At 39.5% G+C, this 13,988-nt stretch overlaps 1 protein-coding gene across 1 annotated transcript; it reads right to left on the reverse strand.

The window, feature by feature from the left end:
- Window positions 1–3,051: 3,051 nt before the first annotated feature.
- On the reverse strand, window positions 3,052–4,383 carry LOC149241130 (uncharacterized). Its single transcript, XM_089370445.1, has 3 exons — window positions 4,240–4,383; window positions 3,895–4,053; window positions 3,052–3,171 (listed from the first exon to the last, which is right to left on the reverse strand). Exons 1-3 carry the CDS (start codon window positions 4,381–4,383, stop codon window positions 3,052–3,054), a joined length of 423 nt encoding a protein of 140 aa, XP_089226571.1.
- Between the last annotated feature and the right edge of the window lie 9,605 nt (window positions 4,384–13,988).

Consider the following 13,988-nt stretch of genomic DNA (forward strand, 5'->3'; position numbering starts at 1 on the left):
GAATTAATAAATACAGGAAAAAGTTAATTATAGTTGATTTATACAATAAAATTAGAAATTAATATGAAATCTAATGGGTGGAGTGGGTTTGTCCTAAGTAAAAAGGGAAAACATAACATTTCTGTGCACTTCGCTTTATACTTAGGATAAAGTGTTTTTTGTGGGTTTTTGAGTGAAAAGGGATTTAATCATAGGATTTTTACTTTTCATAGGCAAATGGTGTTTAACCTTAGGAAGAGGGGGTTTTATTAGGGAAATGAGGGAAAATGAAGGGAGATGAATTTTCATAAAGGGGATTCTAGCACATGTTTCCATAAGTCATTAAGCCGAGGGTCTGGTCCCTCCAAAAGTCAAAGAAATGCTCTGAGCCTCTTTGACTTGTAGGATTTTAAAGTACTAGAATTTATTTATGGGAAATTAGTAAGTAGAGGGGTGAAATGAATGAGGGGATGTTAAATAAACCAAGTTGTGAACCATTGTCCTTGCTTTGTTTACTGCTTATGCACATTTGAAAGATGCATTTAAACATGACATAAGTGCTTTTGTGTAATCACTTGATATTTCTGCAACCTTTCTACAACTTACCCATTTACTTACCCTACCATTTTTTCTTCATTTTATTCGGGTGCATTTAGGCTAGCAAACCCTTATCAATCCTTTTCTTTTACAAAGAAAACTATCTAATTCTAACCTTATATCATCCAAGGGCTCAGATTAAACTGATGAGATCCTTTTATTTACTCCACCTATCTAATGATCTACTAAGATTAAAATGTTTGGTCAGATTTTATTCTTGAACTATGAACATAAAATTCAAAGCATGGCATAATCAAGATTAAACAGTTTGATTACCATCGATTGTGGCATGAATAACAAGGGACCTTCAATTTTTCGTTGTACAGAGGGATATAATCTGACAACTTGGATATTGGATCCACCCCCTCGGTGTCTATGTCCTCCGCTCCTTATTCAGCCTCCAAATCCACCACTTTCCCCTTCTCTTTTGCACTCAGATTTTCTTCCTTCTGGGCCTGGGTAACTGCATGCTTCCTCCGTGACTCGCACGCTAGCATGGGCTTCTTCTACTTTTCCTTCTTAGGTTTGGGGACTTTCCTCACCAGTGTAGGCTTCTGCCTAGGCAACCTCGACGTCATAGGCACAACAGCTAGAGTCTCCATGCTCATCATCTTTGGAGCAGCTCCCTTAGAGACAACAGCTCCACCAATACTAGCAGTCTCTCCTGGTCGAGACACCGTGCTGAGAATAAACTGTTGGGTTTCCTCAGGTAACTTATCAACTATCGAACTAGCAACCAAATTAGTGTAAACCTAAGGATTCATAAACAAGCAATAGTTGAACACTGAGATTCTAAGGATTAAAAGTGTTTTTCACTGGATGGCCATGTGTAATTTATAGGTGAATTTGAATTCAAATTCAACCATTCCCCCTAAAATCCATTCATAAACACTGATTTGGTGGCAGATATCCAAATATTTCAGCCTTAAATGCCACCCCTGACTCCTCTTAACCATCTCCTCGCAGTGAAACCATGAGCAATGACTATAACAGTTACTTTCTAGCTACGGTGTGCGGTCTCTCCTCCTATAGTGCAACTTCCTCCACGCTTCTTCTGGTACTTTGACATTATTTGTTTTCGTGGATCCCCCTTATCATATAGCGCTATAAACTGGGCAGTGTAGTTTATAATCTCACACCTCCTTGCAACTACCTGGAGCGCTAAGACTGTGCTACCATCATGTAGTCATTGGGACAGATCCCCTATGCATGGCTTCAATCAGCTTCCATTTACCCTTCCCATAAATGGATCTCCATTCAACTTCGTGAGTTGAACTACTCCACAATCTGTAATATCTTTGATAACATATGGCCCTAGCCAGTGCATCTAAAATTTTACTGGAACTTATCAAACTTATTGTCATATAATAAAACCAAATCATTTACCTTTAAGGTGCACAGTTTGATCTGTCAATCATGCAAAGCTTTTTCACGTTCCTTCCGAACCTACTGATGGAATCCAGCCAAAAACCCATCTTCCTCAAGCTGTGTTAGCTACTCGGGAAAATCTTCTAAGGCTCCGCCGTCTGCCATTCCTGTGAAAACCACTATGCATAGACTAGGCATGATATACTCCATAGGCATTACAGCTTCCTTACTATAGACCAACTCGAAAGGTGTCTGACCAGTAAGATTTTTGCAAGTAGTTCTGTATGCCCATAATATTGTTGGTACATGCACATCCCAATGATTTCAATTCGCATTGCAAACCTTTTTCAGTGCATTCTCCAATATCTTATTAAAAGCCTCGACCGTGCCATTGGCCTGAGGATGATATGACATACTCTTTTGGTGATAAACCTAGAACTCTTTTGTCAACACATTAATCGTTTCATTGAGAAAATGCGTTCCACGATTACTCATCAAAACCTTCGGGAAACCAAACATAGTAAACACATATTTGAACAAGAATTTTGTTGTTGTTGCCCCAGTACAGTCTTTCATGGGCTGTGCCTCTACCCATCTAGTCAAATATTCAATTGTGATGATGATATACTGCGCACCCGTCTTCTTGCCTGGAGGCTGAATCAGTCCTAGAAAATCGATTGCCCATTTTTCAAATGGCTGCGATGATACATTCAGATTCAAGGGAAGCTCATCCCTTCACAACATCCTGCCCATTCTCTAACATGCATCACATGCCCTACAATATGCTTTAGAATCTTTATCCAGCATCAACCACCACAAACCAACGCACAAAATCTTCTGTGTTGTTGTTTTTCCTACATAATGTCCTCCCGCAGCTCCTCCATGAGCTTCAATGATGATACTGTTTATTTCAAAGTTGGGCACATAGTTTCAAAGTATTTCGTCAGATCCCATCTTATACAAATGGCGTACAATTACCGAAAATTCTACCATGCAGAGCACCAATTCTTTCTTCTTCTGACTGTTGTATCCTTCTGGAGCCATCCTCGTACTTAGAAAGTGGATAATGTATGCAAAGTGATTATCCGCGACGTGCACCACAAACAACTATGCGTCAGGTAGCCCTTCCTCCAAATTGGTAGGCTCCTCTTCAGTTCCAATGCGTGATAGATGGTCTGGCCCAACATTCAACCTTCCTGTCTTCACAGTCACCTCAAAATCATACTCCTAAAGCAACATCAACCATCTGCATATTCCCCCCAACACAGGCTTATTAACTAAATATTTCAATGTAGAATGGTTTGTGTACATCTTGAAATGTCTGCCTAGCAGTTAATGTCTGAACTTCTAGAGCATGTACAAGATATCGAACCCTTCGTGCTTAGTCGTCGAGTAATTATTTTAAGCCTTAGACAAATTCCCTCTCGCAAATGCTATAGGGTGATCCAATTCTCCTTCACCAGCCTATGTCAGCACCGCTCTTAGCGCAATACATGAAGCATCCACATGCACATGAAATTCCTTCTTCTAATCCAGGAAGACTAGGATCGAGGTGGTGACCACTTTCTTCTTCACTACATCTAGGATCCGCTGACATTCTTCATCCCAATAGAATGTAGCATCCTTTTTTAGTAGTTTCTCCATAGGCGTGATAATCTCGGCATAAATTTTAATGAACTTCTGATAGTACCCAATGTGGCCTAGTGTTGCGCGTAGTTGTTTAACACTTCTCGATGCCTCCAAATTAATTATTACCACGATCTTAGCAGGGTCCACCATAATTCCTTGCCTGCATACCACATGACCCAACAAGATTCTGAATGGGATGCAGAACAAGAATTTCTTCAAGTTTAGCGCAATCTTATACCTTCACTATGTATCCAACATCAAGTGCAAACTGGCTACATGGTGCTTTACTAGCCCAAACATTGTCCAATCATCAAAATATACCTCCAAGACCTTGTGAATTAATTCTTTGAACGTTACGATGACTACGTGCGAGAAGATTGCCGAAGCATTATTAAGTCCAAAATGCATCACTGTATACTGGAAACATCCCCACTCTGTCGTGAAGGTTCTCTTATTCCTATCTTTTGGCCTGATCTTAATCTGGTGGTATCCAAAGAACCCATGAGTTAATGAATAGGCCTCCTGCCCTCCAACATTATCCAGTACCTCATTTGTGAAAGGAGTTGGAAACGGATCATGGACACAAGCATCGTTAAGCTTCATGAGATCTATGCAAATTATTATTTCATCCTTTTGCTTCTTTTCTTGAACGACCATTGGACTCACCCAATCAGATTCATCCTCCAATTCAATAATACCCGCTGCAAGCACCTTGTCCAACTCCAAGTAGACCTTTTCTTTATAATTTCGATTAAGGTGATATGGTCTCTGCTTAATTGACTTCACGTCTGGCTTCAAGGTAATCTTCATCACGCCCAAGTCTCCTATGATACCTTTCGGGTTTGGAAATTTGGTAGGGAACAAATCCTAGTATTCGTGGAGCAACTCAGTGACCTTATCTACCATGGCATCATTCCAGTAATCTCTAATCTTTGAAAATTTTGGTTCTGCTTCTGTGCCAATATTCACTTGTCTAGTCTTCAATGGTGCGGTGATGTCTGGATTCTCTATCTGTGGCACCCTCAACTTCGTGGTGGCCCTCTGCCTCTGGGATGTTAATATTCCTTGGATCCTCATCATATTCTTCAGCGGTCACATTGTAGCATTCTAGCACATGGGGTAGTTGGGTGCTCCAATCTGGGTGAATCAAGTCTAAAGGATCCTGTAGTATTCTAAATATTGCTACCTTAACCTCCTGTAGCACTTCATCGATGCTTTCGAACCCATCCTCAAAGCTAAAGGTCATCAAAAATCCTTCTCGTAAGATGTCCCACTCTACAGTACTGTGGCAGAGCTCTATTTCTAGGTACAAATTCATAGGAACGATGTCCAAAGTGTGACAGAAAATATGCACCCACTCTGACTGTGGCTCCGTTCCATAAAACTTAGTCCATTTTGCTAAATGATCACGTGGATCATTTCTGTCATCGTATTTTTCAGTTAGCAAAATTTCAAGTGACCAAACTGCAATCTCATCATTCTTCTGTACTCACGCCATTCGTCAGAACTGTCATTATGCGTACCACACCACCGTGTAGGCATAGTGCGCAACACCAAATCCAGCGCTTGGAAGCGATGCTTCTCTGGTACTTCCCTACCAAAGGCATCCAAAAATTTATCTACATCAGTTAGGCCATCATAATAGGGAAAAATTCTTACCTTAGATGATACACACTACAATGATTTAGTCATCATATTACAACGCAGTGTAGATACTTCGTGCAACCTATTCTGCGAGTGCTCCAATTCTTCATTCCAATCAGACCTACAAGAACTTTTGCGGTCCCATGCAATTTGTCCGTCAGCTATTGGATTAACCCAGTATTGATCTCGCATTGTTATCTTATAGATATGGTCCAAATCATCATGGCTTTCCTCATAATCACGGACTGGTTCAGTGTAGCGCGGTCCTTCTGTAGGGTCCAATGGGACTACTATGCGGAGTGATTTCCTTTCAAACGACATCGCCAATTTCTTTAATTGATTATCCCTTCCATATCAATGCCCCAATCAATTCCCAGGAGCGTGGGGTATGGATTTGTTGTTGGGTGTGGAGCCTGATTATCTTCTTTATTTGGAGGTATCGCCGCATTTGACCCCAGTGCATAATGGGGAGACAATGCCACCCATAATATTTGCGCTGCATGGGGGTTCCAGGGCCATTCATTAGGTAGACATCTGACAGTAGAATTTATGTTTAATTTAGGTTTTTTTTCCCTAGAAGGCAACCCCTCGCTATATATGAGGGAATTGTATTGCGTCTATGTAGATCTGTATTCTGAGTGAGGAAGAGAGAGGAGATTAAAAGCGAAGAGGGAATTACAGTGGATCTACTGTAGGTTGTATCTCTTTAGTTTGTTGGATAATATAAAAGGAAGTACTGGTTGTTTCTCCATGGATGTAGTGAAAACTGGGTGAACCACCTATATCTGTGTCTCTCTTGCTTTATGCATTTTTTGTATTTATATTTCTGCAATATTTTATGTGTTCCATTGCTCTGTAATACATAATTTTCTAACAACTGGTATTAGAGTTGAAGGTCTATTTGGCTAATAAACTCGCAGGAGAGAAAGGTTCCTAGTTCGAGTGGGAGCAGTGGCGGAAGATGGTAGGTTTAGGGTAAAAAAATTTAACGGCCAAAACTACCAGCTGTGGAAGATGCAGATGGAAGATTATTTGTATTAGAGAGATTTGTACCAACCATTAAGCGGAAATTCAAAGAAGCTAACGAGTATGATAGACATAGAATGGGATACTCTTGACAGAAAGGCACTTGGAATAGTAAAGCTATGCCTAGCGGCGGCGGTAGCATTTAATATTTCAAAGGAAATGAAAATAGAGGGTTTAATATCGACATTGGCCAAACTATACGAAAAATGCTCGACCTCAAATAAGGTACTTCTTATGAAGCATTTGTTTAATATGAAAATGTCAGAAGGTGGATCTGTTGCTGATCATTTAAATGAATTTAATATAGTTACCAGTCAGTTAAGTTCTGTAGGGGTAACTTTTGATGATGAAGTTAGGGCTCTGTTATTTCTATGCTCATTGCTAGAAAGTTGGAATGGTTTAGTTATGGCCATTAGTAATTTTGTCTCTAGATCTAGTACTTTAAAGTTTGATGATGTTGTTGGTGCAATCCTTAGCGAGGAAATGCGACGAAAAAGCTACGGTGAGACATCGGGTAATGCTTTGACTGCAGAGACTAGGGGAAGAAAAATGGAAAGAGGAAAGAGCCCTGGATATCATAGTAAGTCAAGAAAAGGCAGATCTAAGTCCAGATCAGGGATAGTGTGCTAGAAATGCAGGAAGAAAGGAGACTTGAAGAAAGACTGCAAGTCTCAGAAGGGAAAAGAAGGAGATGAACAAAAAGAAAATAATCATGAAGCAAATGTAACATGTGATGTGTTGCAAGATGCTTTGATTCTTTCTTTAGAAAATTATTGACATCTGGGTGGTAGATTTAGGGGCCTCATTCCATGCCACACCTGGTAGGAAACATTTTCATGATTATGTTCAAGGAGATTTTGGATAAGTTCGATTGGGTGATGATAAACCCTATAAAATCATTGGAATGGGCATAGTTTTCATAAAACAACAGAATGGAAATAAATGGATATTGAAGGAGGTAAGACATGTTCTAGATATGAAGAAAAATCTTATTTCAACAACGCAGTTGGGAAGTGGAGGTTGTGTGACTACTTTTACAGATAAAACCTAGAAGGTCATTAGAAGATCCCTCATAATAGAAAAAGGAGAAAAGCTTGGTACATTGTATTTATGCAATGGTATTTCTAATTATGATAATGATTTAACCTCTACAGGAGAAGATACAACATTGTGGCCTCATAGGCTCGAGCACATGAGTGAGAAGGGGATGTAGATTCTTCACTCAAGAAATTTGTTGCCAGGTTTGAAGCATGTTGATTTAAAATTCTATGAGAATTATGTTTATGGAAAATAGAAGAGAGTCAGATTCCTCAGAGTTGGGAAAGAAAAGAAGAGCGAAAAATTAGAGCTTGTGCATACCGATGTATGGGGACCTACTCAGCTATCATGTCTTGGTGGCTCTCTATATTATGTTACTTTTATTGATGATGCAACTAGAAAAACCTGGATTTATTGTATTCGAAATAAATATGATGTATTTGATACTTTCAAGAAATGGAAATCTTTCAGATCAGATAATGGAGGTGAATATTGCAGCAAGGAATTTGATAGGTACTGTTCAGAGAATGGAATTAGTAGAGAGAAGACAGTTCCAGGAACACCACATGAAAATGGCGTGTCAGAAAGGATGAACAGGACAATCATGGAGCGTGCAAGGTGCATGAGATTGCATGCAGGATTGCCTTTACAATTTTGGGCAGATGATGTAGATATTGTTGTTTATCTAATACACAAATGGCCTTCAAGTTCTTTGGATGATGGTATTCCAGAGGAGGCATGGACAGAAAAAAAGATAAACTACTCTTTTTTTAAGACTTTTGGTTGTGAAGCCTTTGTCCACATTAATAAAGAAAATAGAACAAAGCTTGAGGAAAAATCAAAGAAATGTACCTTTATTGGATATGGTGTTAATGATTTTGGTTATCGCTTTTATGATTATGAAAAACACAAAATCATTAGGGGCAGAGATGTCATATTCAATGAAAAAGGTTTTGTATAAGGATCAGCTACAAGAAAGAAACAGGAAAAAGAAAACAGAGAATACACAGTGCTTGAGGAGATCACAGAAAAAGTGATAGTTCCTGAAAATCATAATGATCAACATCCAGAACAACAACCACAACAACAACAAGCACCTCAAACACCTGAAAGTGGTGTTAGAAGATCTACCAAGATAAGTAGATCCCCTAAACGATACTCTCCTTCATTATATTATGTATTGTTGACTGATTCTGGTGAACCAGAATGTTATGAAGAAGTAGTATAGGTAGAAACCAGGAAGAAGTGGGAGAAAGCCATGAAAGAAGAGATGGACTCCTTAGCACATAACCAAACTTGGGACTTAGTCGGGTTGCCTGCGGGTAAAACAACATTGCAGAAAAAATGGGTTTATAGGTTGAAGGAAGAATATGGAGGTAGAAAAAGGTATAAAGCTATACTTGTGGTGAAGGGGTTTGCACACAAAAAGGGTATAGACTTTGATGAGATATTTTGTCCTGTTGTTAAAATGACTTCAATCAGAACTATTTTAAGTCTAGCAGTAGCTGAAGATTTGCATCTTGAGAAGTTAGATGTAAAGACAATCTTTCTCCATGGAGATTTGGAGGAAGAGATATATATGTACCAGCCATAAGGATATGAGGTAAAAGGGAAGGAGAAACTAGTGTACAGGTTGAAGAAGAGATTGTATTTCTTAAAACAAGCTCTAAGGCAGTGGTATCTAAAATTTGACAGGTTTATGTCTGAACAAGGTTATACTAGATGTCACTCTAATCATTATGTTTATCTCAAAAGACAAAATGATGGCAGCTATATTATACTGTTATTGTATGTAGATGACATGCTTGTTGCAGGTTCTAACATGTAGGAAATAAATGTGCTCAAAAGAAAATTGGCAAACTCGTTTGCAATGAAGGATTTGGGTGCTGCAAAACAAATCCTTGGTATGAGAATAACTAGAGACAGGAAGAATCGCAAATTAACATTGTCTCAGAGTGAGTACATACAAAAGGTGATGCAAAGGTTTAATATGAAGAATGCAAATCCAATTAGTATACCTTTGGCTAGCCATTTCAAACTAAGTAAGGAAATGTGTCCCCAGACTCAGGAAGAAATGGCTGATATGTCTAAAATTCCATATGCATCAGCAGTTGGAAGCTTAATGTATGCAATGATCTGCACAAGGATTGATATTGCACATGCAATGGGAGTTTTAAGTAGGTACATGAACAATCGAGGAAAAGAACATTGGATGGTAATAAAGTGGATTCTCAAGTATTTGAGAGGTACCACAAATCAAGCATTATGTTTTGTTGGTTGAAACATTGCTCTACAGGGATACGTTGATAAACATATCGTGGGTGATAGAGATAATAGGATGAGCACCACAGGGTATGTGTTTGCTGTAGGTGGAACAACTGTTAGTTGGGTCTCAAAACTGCAAAGTCTTGTTTCACTCTCGACAACAGAAGCAGAGTATGTTGCTGCTATAGAGGCTAGTAAAGAAATGATTTGGTTACAAAGGTTTCTGGATGAATTAGGTAAGAAGCAGGAGTTGGGCAGGTTATACAGTGACGGCTATAGTGCCATACATCTTGCAAATAACTCTTCATTTCATTCCAACACTAAACATATACAACTCAAGTACCATTTCATAAGATTAGCATTGGAATATGGACAGTTGAAGATGGAAAAGATATACACTAGCCAAAATCCTATAGATGTGTTAACAAAAGTTATAACCAAGGAGAAATTGAGAGTCTTCTCAGTTTCAATTGGTTTTCAAGTATGATGAAGAAGATGAGAAACAACCAGGTGCAATGTGGAGTTAATGTCCAACAAATGAAGCAGCGGTGATGTTGCTATAATTAGTCTCCAAGTGGGAGATTGTTGGGTGTGGAGCCTGATTATCTTCTTTATTCAGACGTATCTCCGCATTGGACCCTAGTTTGTAATGGGGTAGCAATGCCTCCCATAATATTTTCACTATAGGGGGGTCCAGGGGGGCAGTTGCGACCTTTTGGAGCCCCTCCTGGTGGGGATCAGGGGAAGCACCCCTAAAGGTAAAAATTGATGTAAATTGCCTTGTAAAATGTTGTAATTTCATAGTCAATATGGGCCGTTCATTACACAGAGATCTAATGGTAGAAGTTATGTTTAATTTAGGGTTTTTTTCCCTAGAAGGGAACCCCTCACTATATATGAGGGAATTGTATTTCATCTATGTAGATCTGTATTCTGAGTGAGGAAGAGAGAGGAGATTGAGAGCGAAGAGGGAATTACAATGGATATGTTGTAGGTTGTATCTCTTCAGTTTGCTGGATAATATAAAAGGAAGGATTGATTGTTTCTCCGTGGAAGTAGCCCAAACTGGGTGAACCATGTATATCTGTGTCTCTCTTGTTTTATGCATTTTCTATGTTTGTGTTTCTGCAATATTTTATGTGTTCCACTGCTCTGTAATACATAATTTTCTAATATTTTTGTCATCAACAATATCCATTACTTCAAAATCGACCAACGTGCTCGCTCCTTCTATATCTATGATCACTCCATGCAATCTCCCCATAGGGATAATCTTTTGTTAATTTTCCATCCTCAGCTAAATTTGGGACCATTACAGCGCAGGTCTCCCCATTCTTTCTCATGTCTGTTTAGGCAAAACATTCGCATCTGACCCCAGATCCAGAATAACCTTATCCATTTCATACTCTCCTATTTGTGCAGTAAGCCTCATCTCACGCCCTATTCTCTCCTTATGTTTACCTATCTTTTTGATTGCGCAGTGTCGTTCAGGAGCACCTTCCTTACCAACACACTTATTTATCAGTTCTTGTAGCCTCTTCACCACCTTACTGTTGCGCAGTAGGTTCATACAAGTCTCCAAGAAAGTGGTAAGCATGGAGGGGTCAACTTCTTCAGATAGCTTGTCCTGACTTCCTGAGGTATAGGCCTCAATGAAGCTTTTCCTTGCTTCGATGAATGTTTCCTTCGCGTGGTCCAAGTCAAACCCAACTTCTTTTTCTGAAGCCTTGCGAACCCACTCACTTTCTTCAGGTTGCTTTCCTTTATCATCACTAGTCATCATTCAGCTTCACAACACAATATTCACATTGGGATCCTCTTCACGGGGCTCGACCCTCATCATCTATAAATTTTGGGTGGGTTGTTGAGGATGCACCTTCTTCTCTTGCATCTTAGCTTTTAGTATAATGCATTCTTCTATTGTCTGGTCAAACTGAGTATAGTATCGACAAGATGCGTGAGTTTGGCTCATACATTCTTGCACGTAGTGTCTTTGCACTCTGAAATTATAGTAGATAACTTGTCCTCAACCTCTACCAGGTCCTCCTCCTCGGCCCCGTCTGCGCCACTGATATCCTCCAAGCGCTCCCCCAACACCTTGCTCTAGAGGCCAACGTTATGTTTGCATTCGAGACGTGGGCATTCTCTCCATAATTAAATCATAGCTATGATAGCTACGCTCATCGTGACCCACCAATTTAAAGAAGTTGCAGAATAACTGTTGTGGTGCCTGCACAAAGTTTTACAGCAAGTGGCAATATCCGTTACATGCTTTCCTGCTACTTGACGGATAGCGCACCACAGCGCGGGGCTGTACTTGGTCCTTCTAGGGATTTCTACCTCAGAGGCATGGGCCCTCCCCCTGATATATAATTCACAAAAATAGGGCAATGATCCTTATCATGCCCCTATTTTTTACATTTTAGGCACCAAACTTCTTTGTGCACCTCCGGACGAGCCGTTTTTTCCTTCTTCAATCTCTGCAACTCTAGGCCAAGGTTCTACAAATTTTCATGAATTTGTTGAACTCCCAACGTCACATCCTGGATAGGGATCTCATGTGACCTCATTGTGTTCTCCAATGCTTCCGCCTGAGCCCCTATCTTTTGTTGTGACAAAGCAATCGTCAAGTGAGGTAGGAGCGCAACTATAAACCAATTGCGGTGCTGACTGTCTGTGAGATTCATATTGGCTTCATAGATTCTGCACTTCAGTCTCTGATCCAACTCCTAGGGAGTTTTTCCAATCCTCATCGTGATTTCATTGAATCCAATGGTTGATTGCGATTTAGACTTAGGTCTACCAAATTCCTTGTTCAAAGCAGTCTGAGTGTCTGCTAACGATGCCAATGGGTTATCCGTGCAGTACTTAATGCACCATGTCAACGCACGATCTTGTAAAGAAGTAACCAACTACGCTTTCCTCATATGATCATCTATAATATTCTATTCTATCCAAAAAACCTTCATAACGAAACAAAACTTGTTTGGGTCCTCATTTCCCAAGCCCTTGAAAATGGGAAACTTCATCGTTTTCAACATGTTGAACTGTGGTGGAGGTGGTGGTGGTGTGGGCGAAGGTGTATGTTGTGGAGGTGAAGGTGGAGGTGGTGTGGGCAGATGAGGTATCTATGAGAAACCCTACTTTATCAACTGTATTGTGCTTCGCAGTGAGGCCTGTACTTCTCCCTTGTCGTCGCTCGTAGGAGGTTCTATCAATGGGCTATATTCAAGACCTGTAGAATTTCCCATTGTAGATCAACATACTATGCAATAGACTAAAGCAAAATACAAGATCTACTTCTACAACAAACTTTGCGGGAGATTAATCGAATTGAGAAAGATCAATGAGAACACATATAACTGAGAATGAGAAATCAATTACACATAACACAAAAGAAATAACCCGCGGAAAGCCTCAGCCTAAAACCCCAATCCCTATATCATCATACAAGTGGAAATATGTTCAAGTTACAAAAATAATCAGCTCTCAAGCTATCCTGCTCCTCTACAATCAAACATAACTTCTCATACACAGTCAAAGGCTCTCACAACCTTCTCCTCTACCCTCCAAGCCTCCTATTTCCTTGCACTATTTTTCCTTGGGTCCATTGCTTCCACTTGTGTGAATTCCCACCTCACACTGCTCACTTGGCTTAGAAATAACTGCACAAACCTGAAGGAGATAATTCCTTCTGCATGGATGAGTTTCCTTTATAGGAAATATCCTCCAACTGATAGTACATTGTCCCTTCCTCTGATATCAACTGGGTCTCTGACTAAACTAACATGCATGAGTTATTTATGAGAGAATATTCAGTTATTTGGAGAGCAACAGTTACATGCATGTAAGCATTAACTAACTGAACTCACAATTAATTCCACAAACTGTTGGAACTAATATAACTGGACTTAACTCAATTAACTGAGCTAACTAATTACAACTCAATATTACAACTCATCCCTATCTCGTTAACTGATGGATAAATTCCTCAATTAATGGAGAAACTATTGCATGTCCCTACATAGACTTCATGTTTGATTTTCTATAACTAATTAACTCAAGATGAATTAATTAATTATTTTACAAACGACTGCTAAGATCAAATTTGAATTTTACTTCTCAATTTTAGTTTAGGGACTAACTAGAATTGGAATCCATCCCAAAATGCTATTTATAGCAATTCTATTTTTAGCATTGCCATTTTTCATTCCTTGTTGCTATGTCCAACACTAGTACCCAAACTGCTATTTATAGCAATGCTATTTTTAGCATTTATTGTTGCCACTTTCATCACTCCCTCTCAACAAGAAAGGCATTCAACTCGAACCCGATCCTGAACCTTTGGAATGTTCTACATGCAACACTTCTCCCAAGTGTTATTGCTCCAACAACTATAGAAACAAAAAAAATCTCCCAACTAACCTCTTTGTTGGGCTAGA

This window comes from Pinus tabuliformis, chromosome 8 (assembly GCF_031772625.1).
Source record: "Pinus tabuliformis cultivar Carrire ecotype Pingquan chromosome 8, CPIR1, whole genome shotgun sequence".
Lineage (NCBI taxonomy): Eukaryota > Viridiplantae > Streptophyta > Pinopsida > Pinales > Pinaceae > Pinus > Pinus tabuliformis.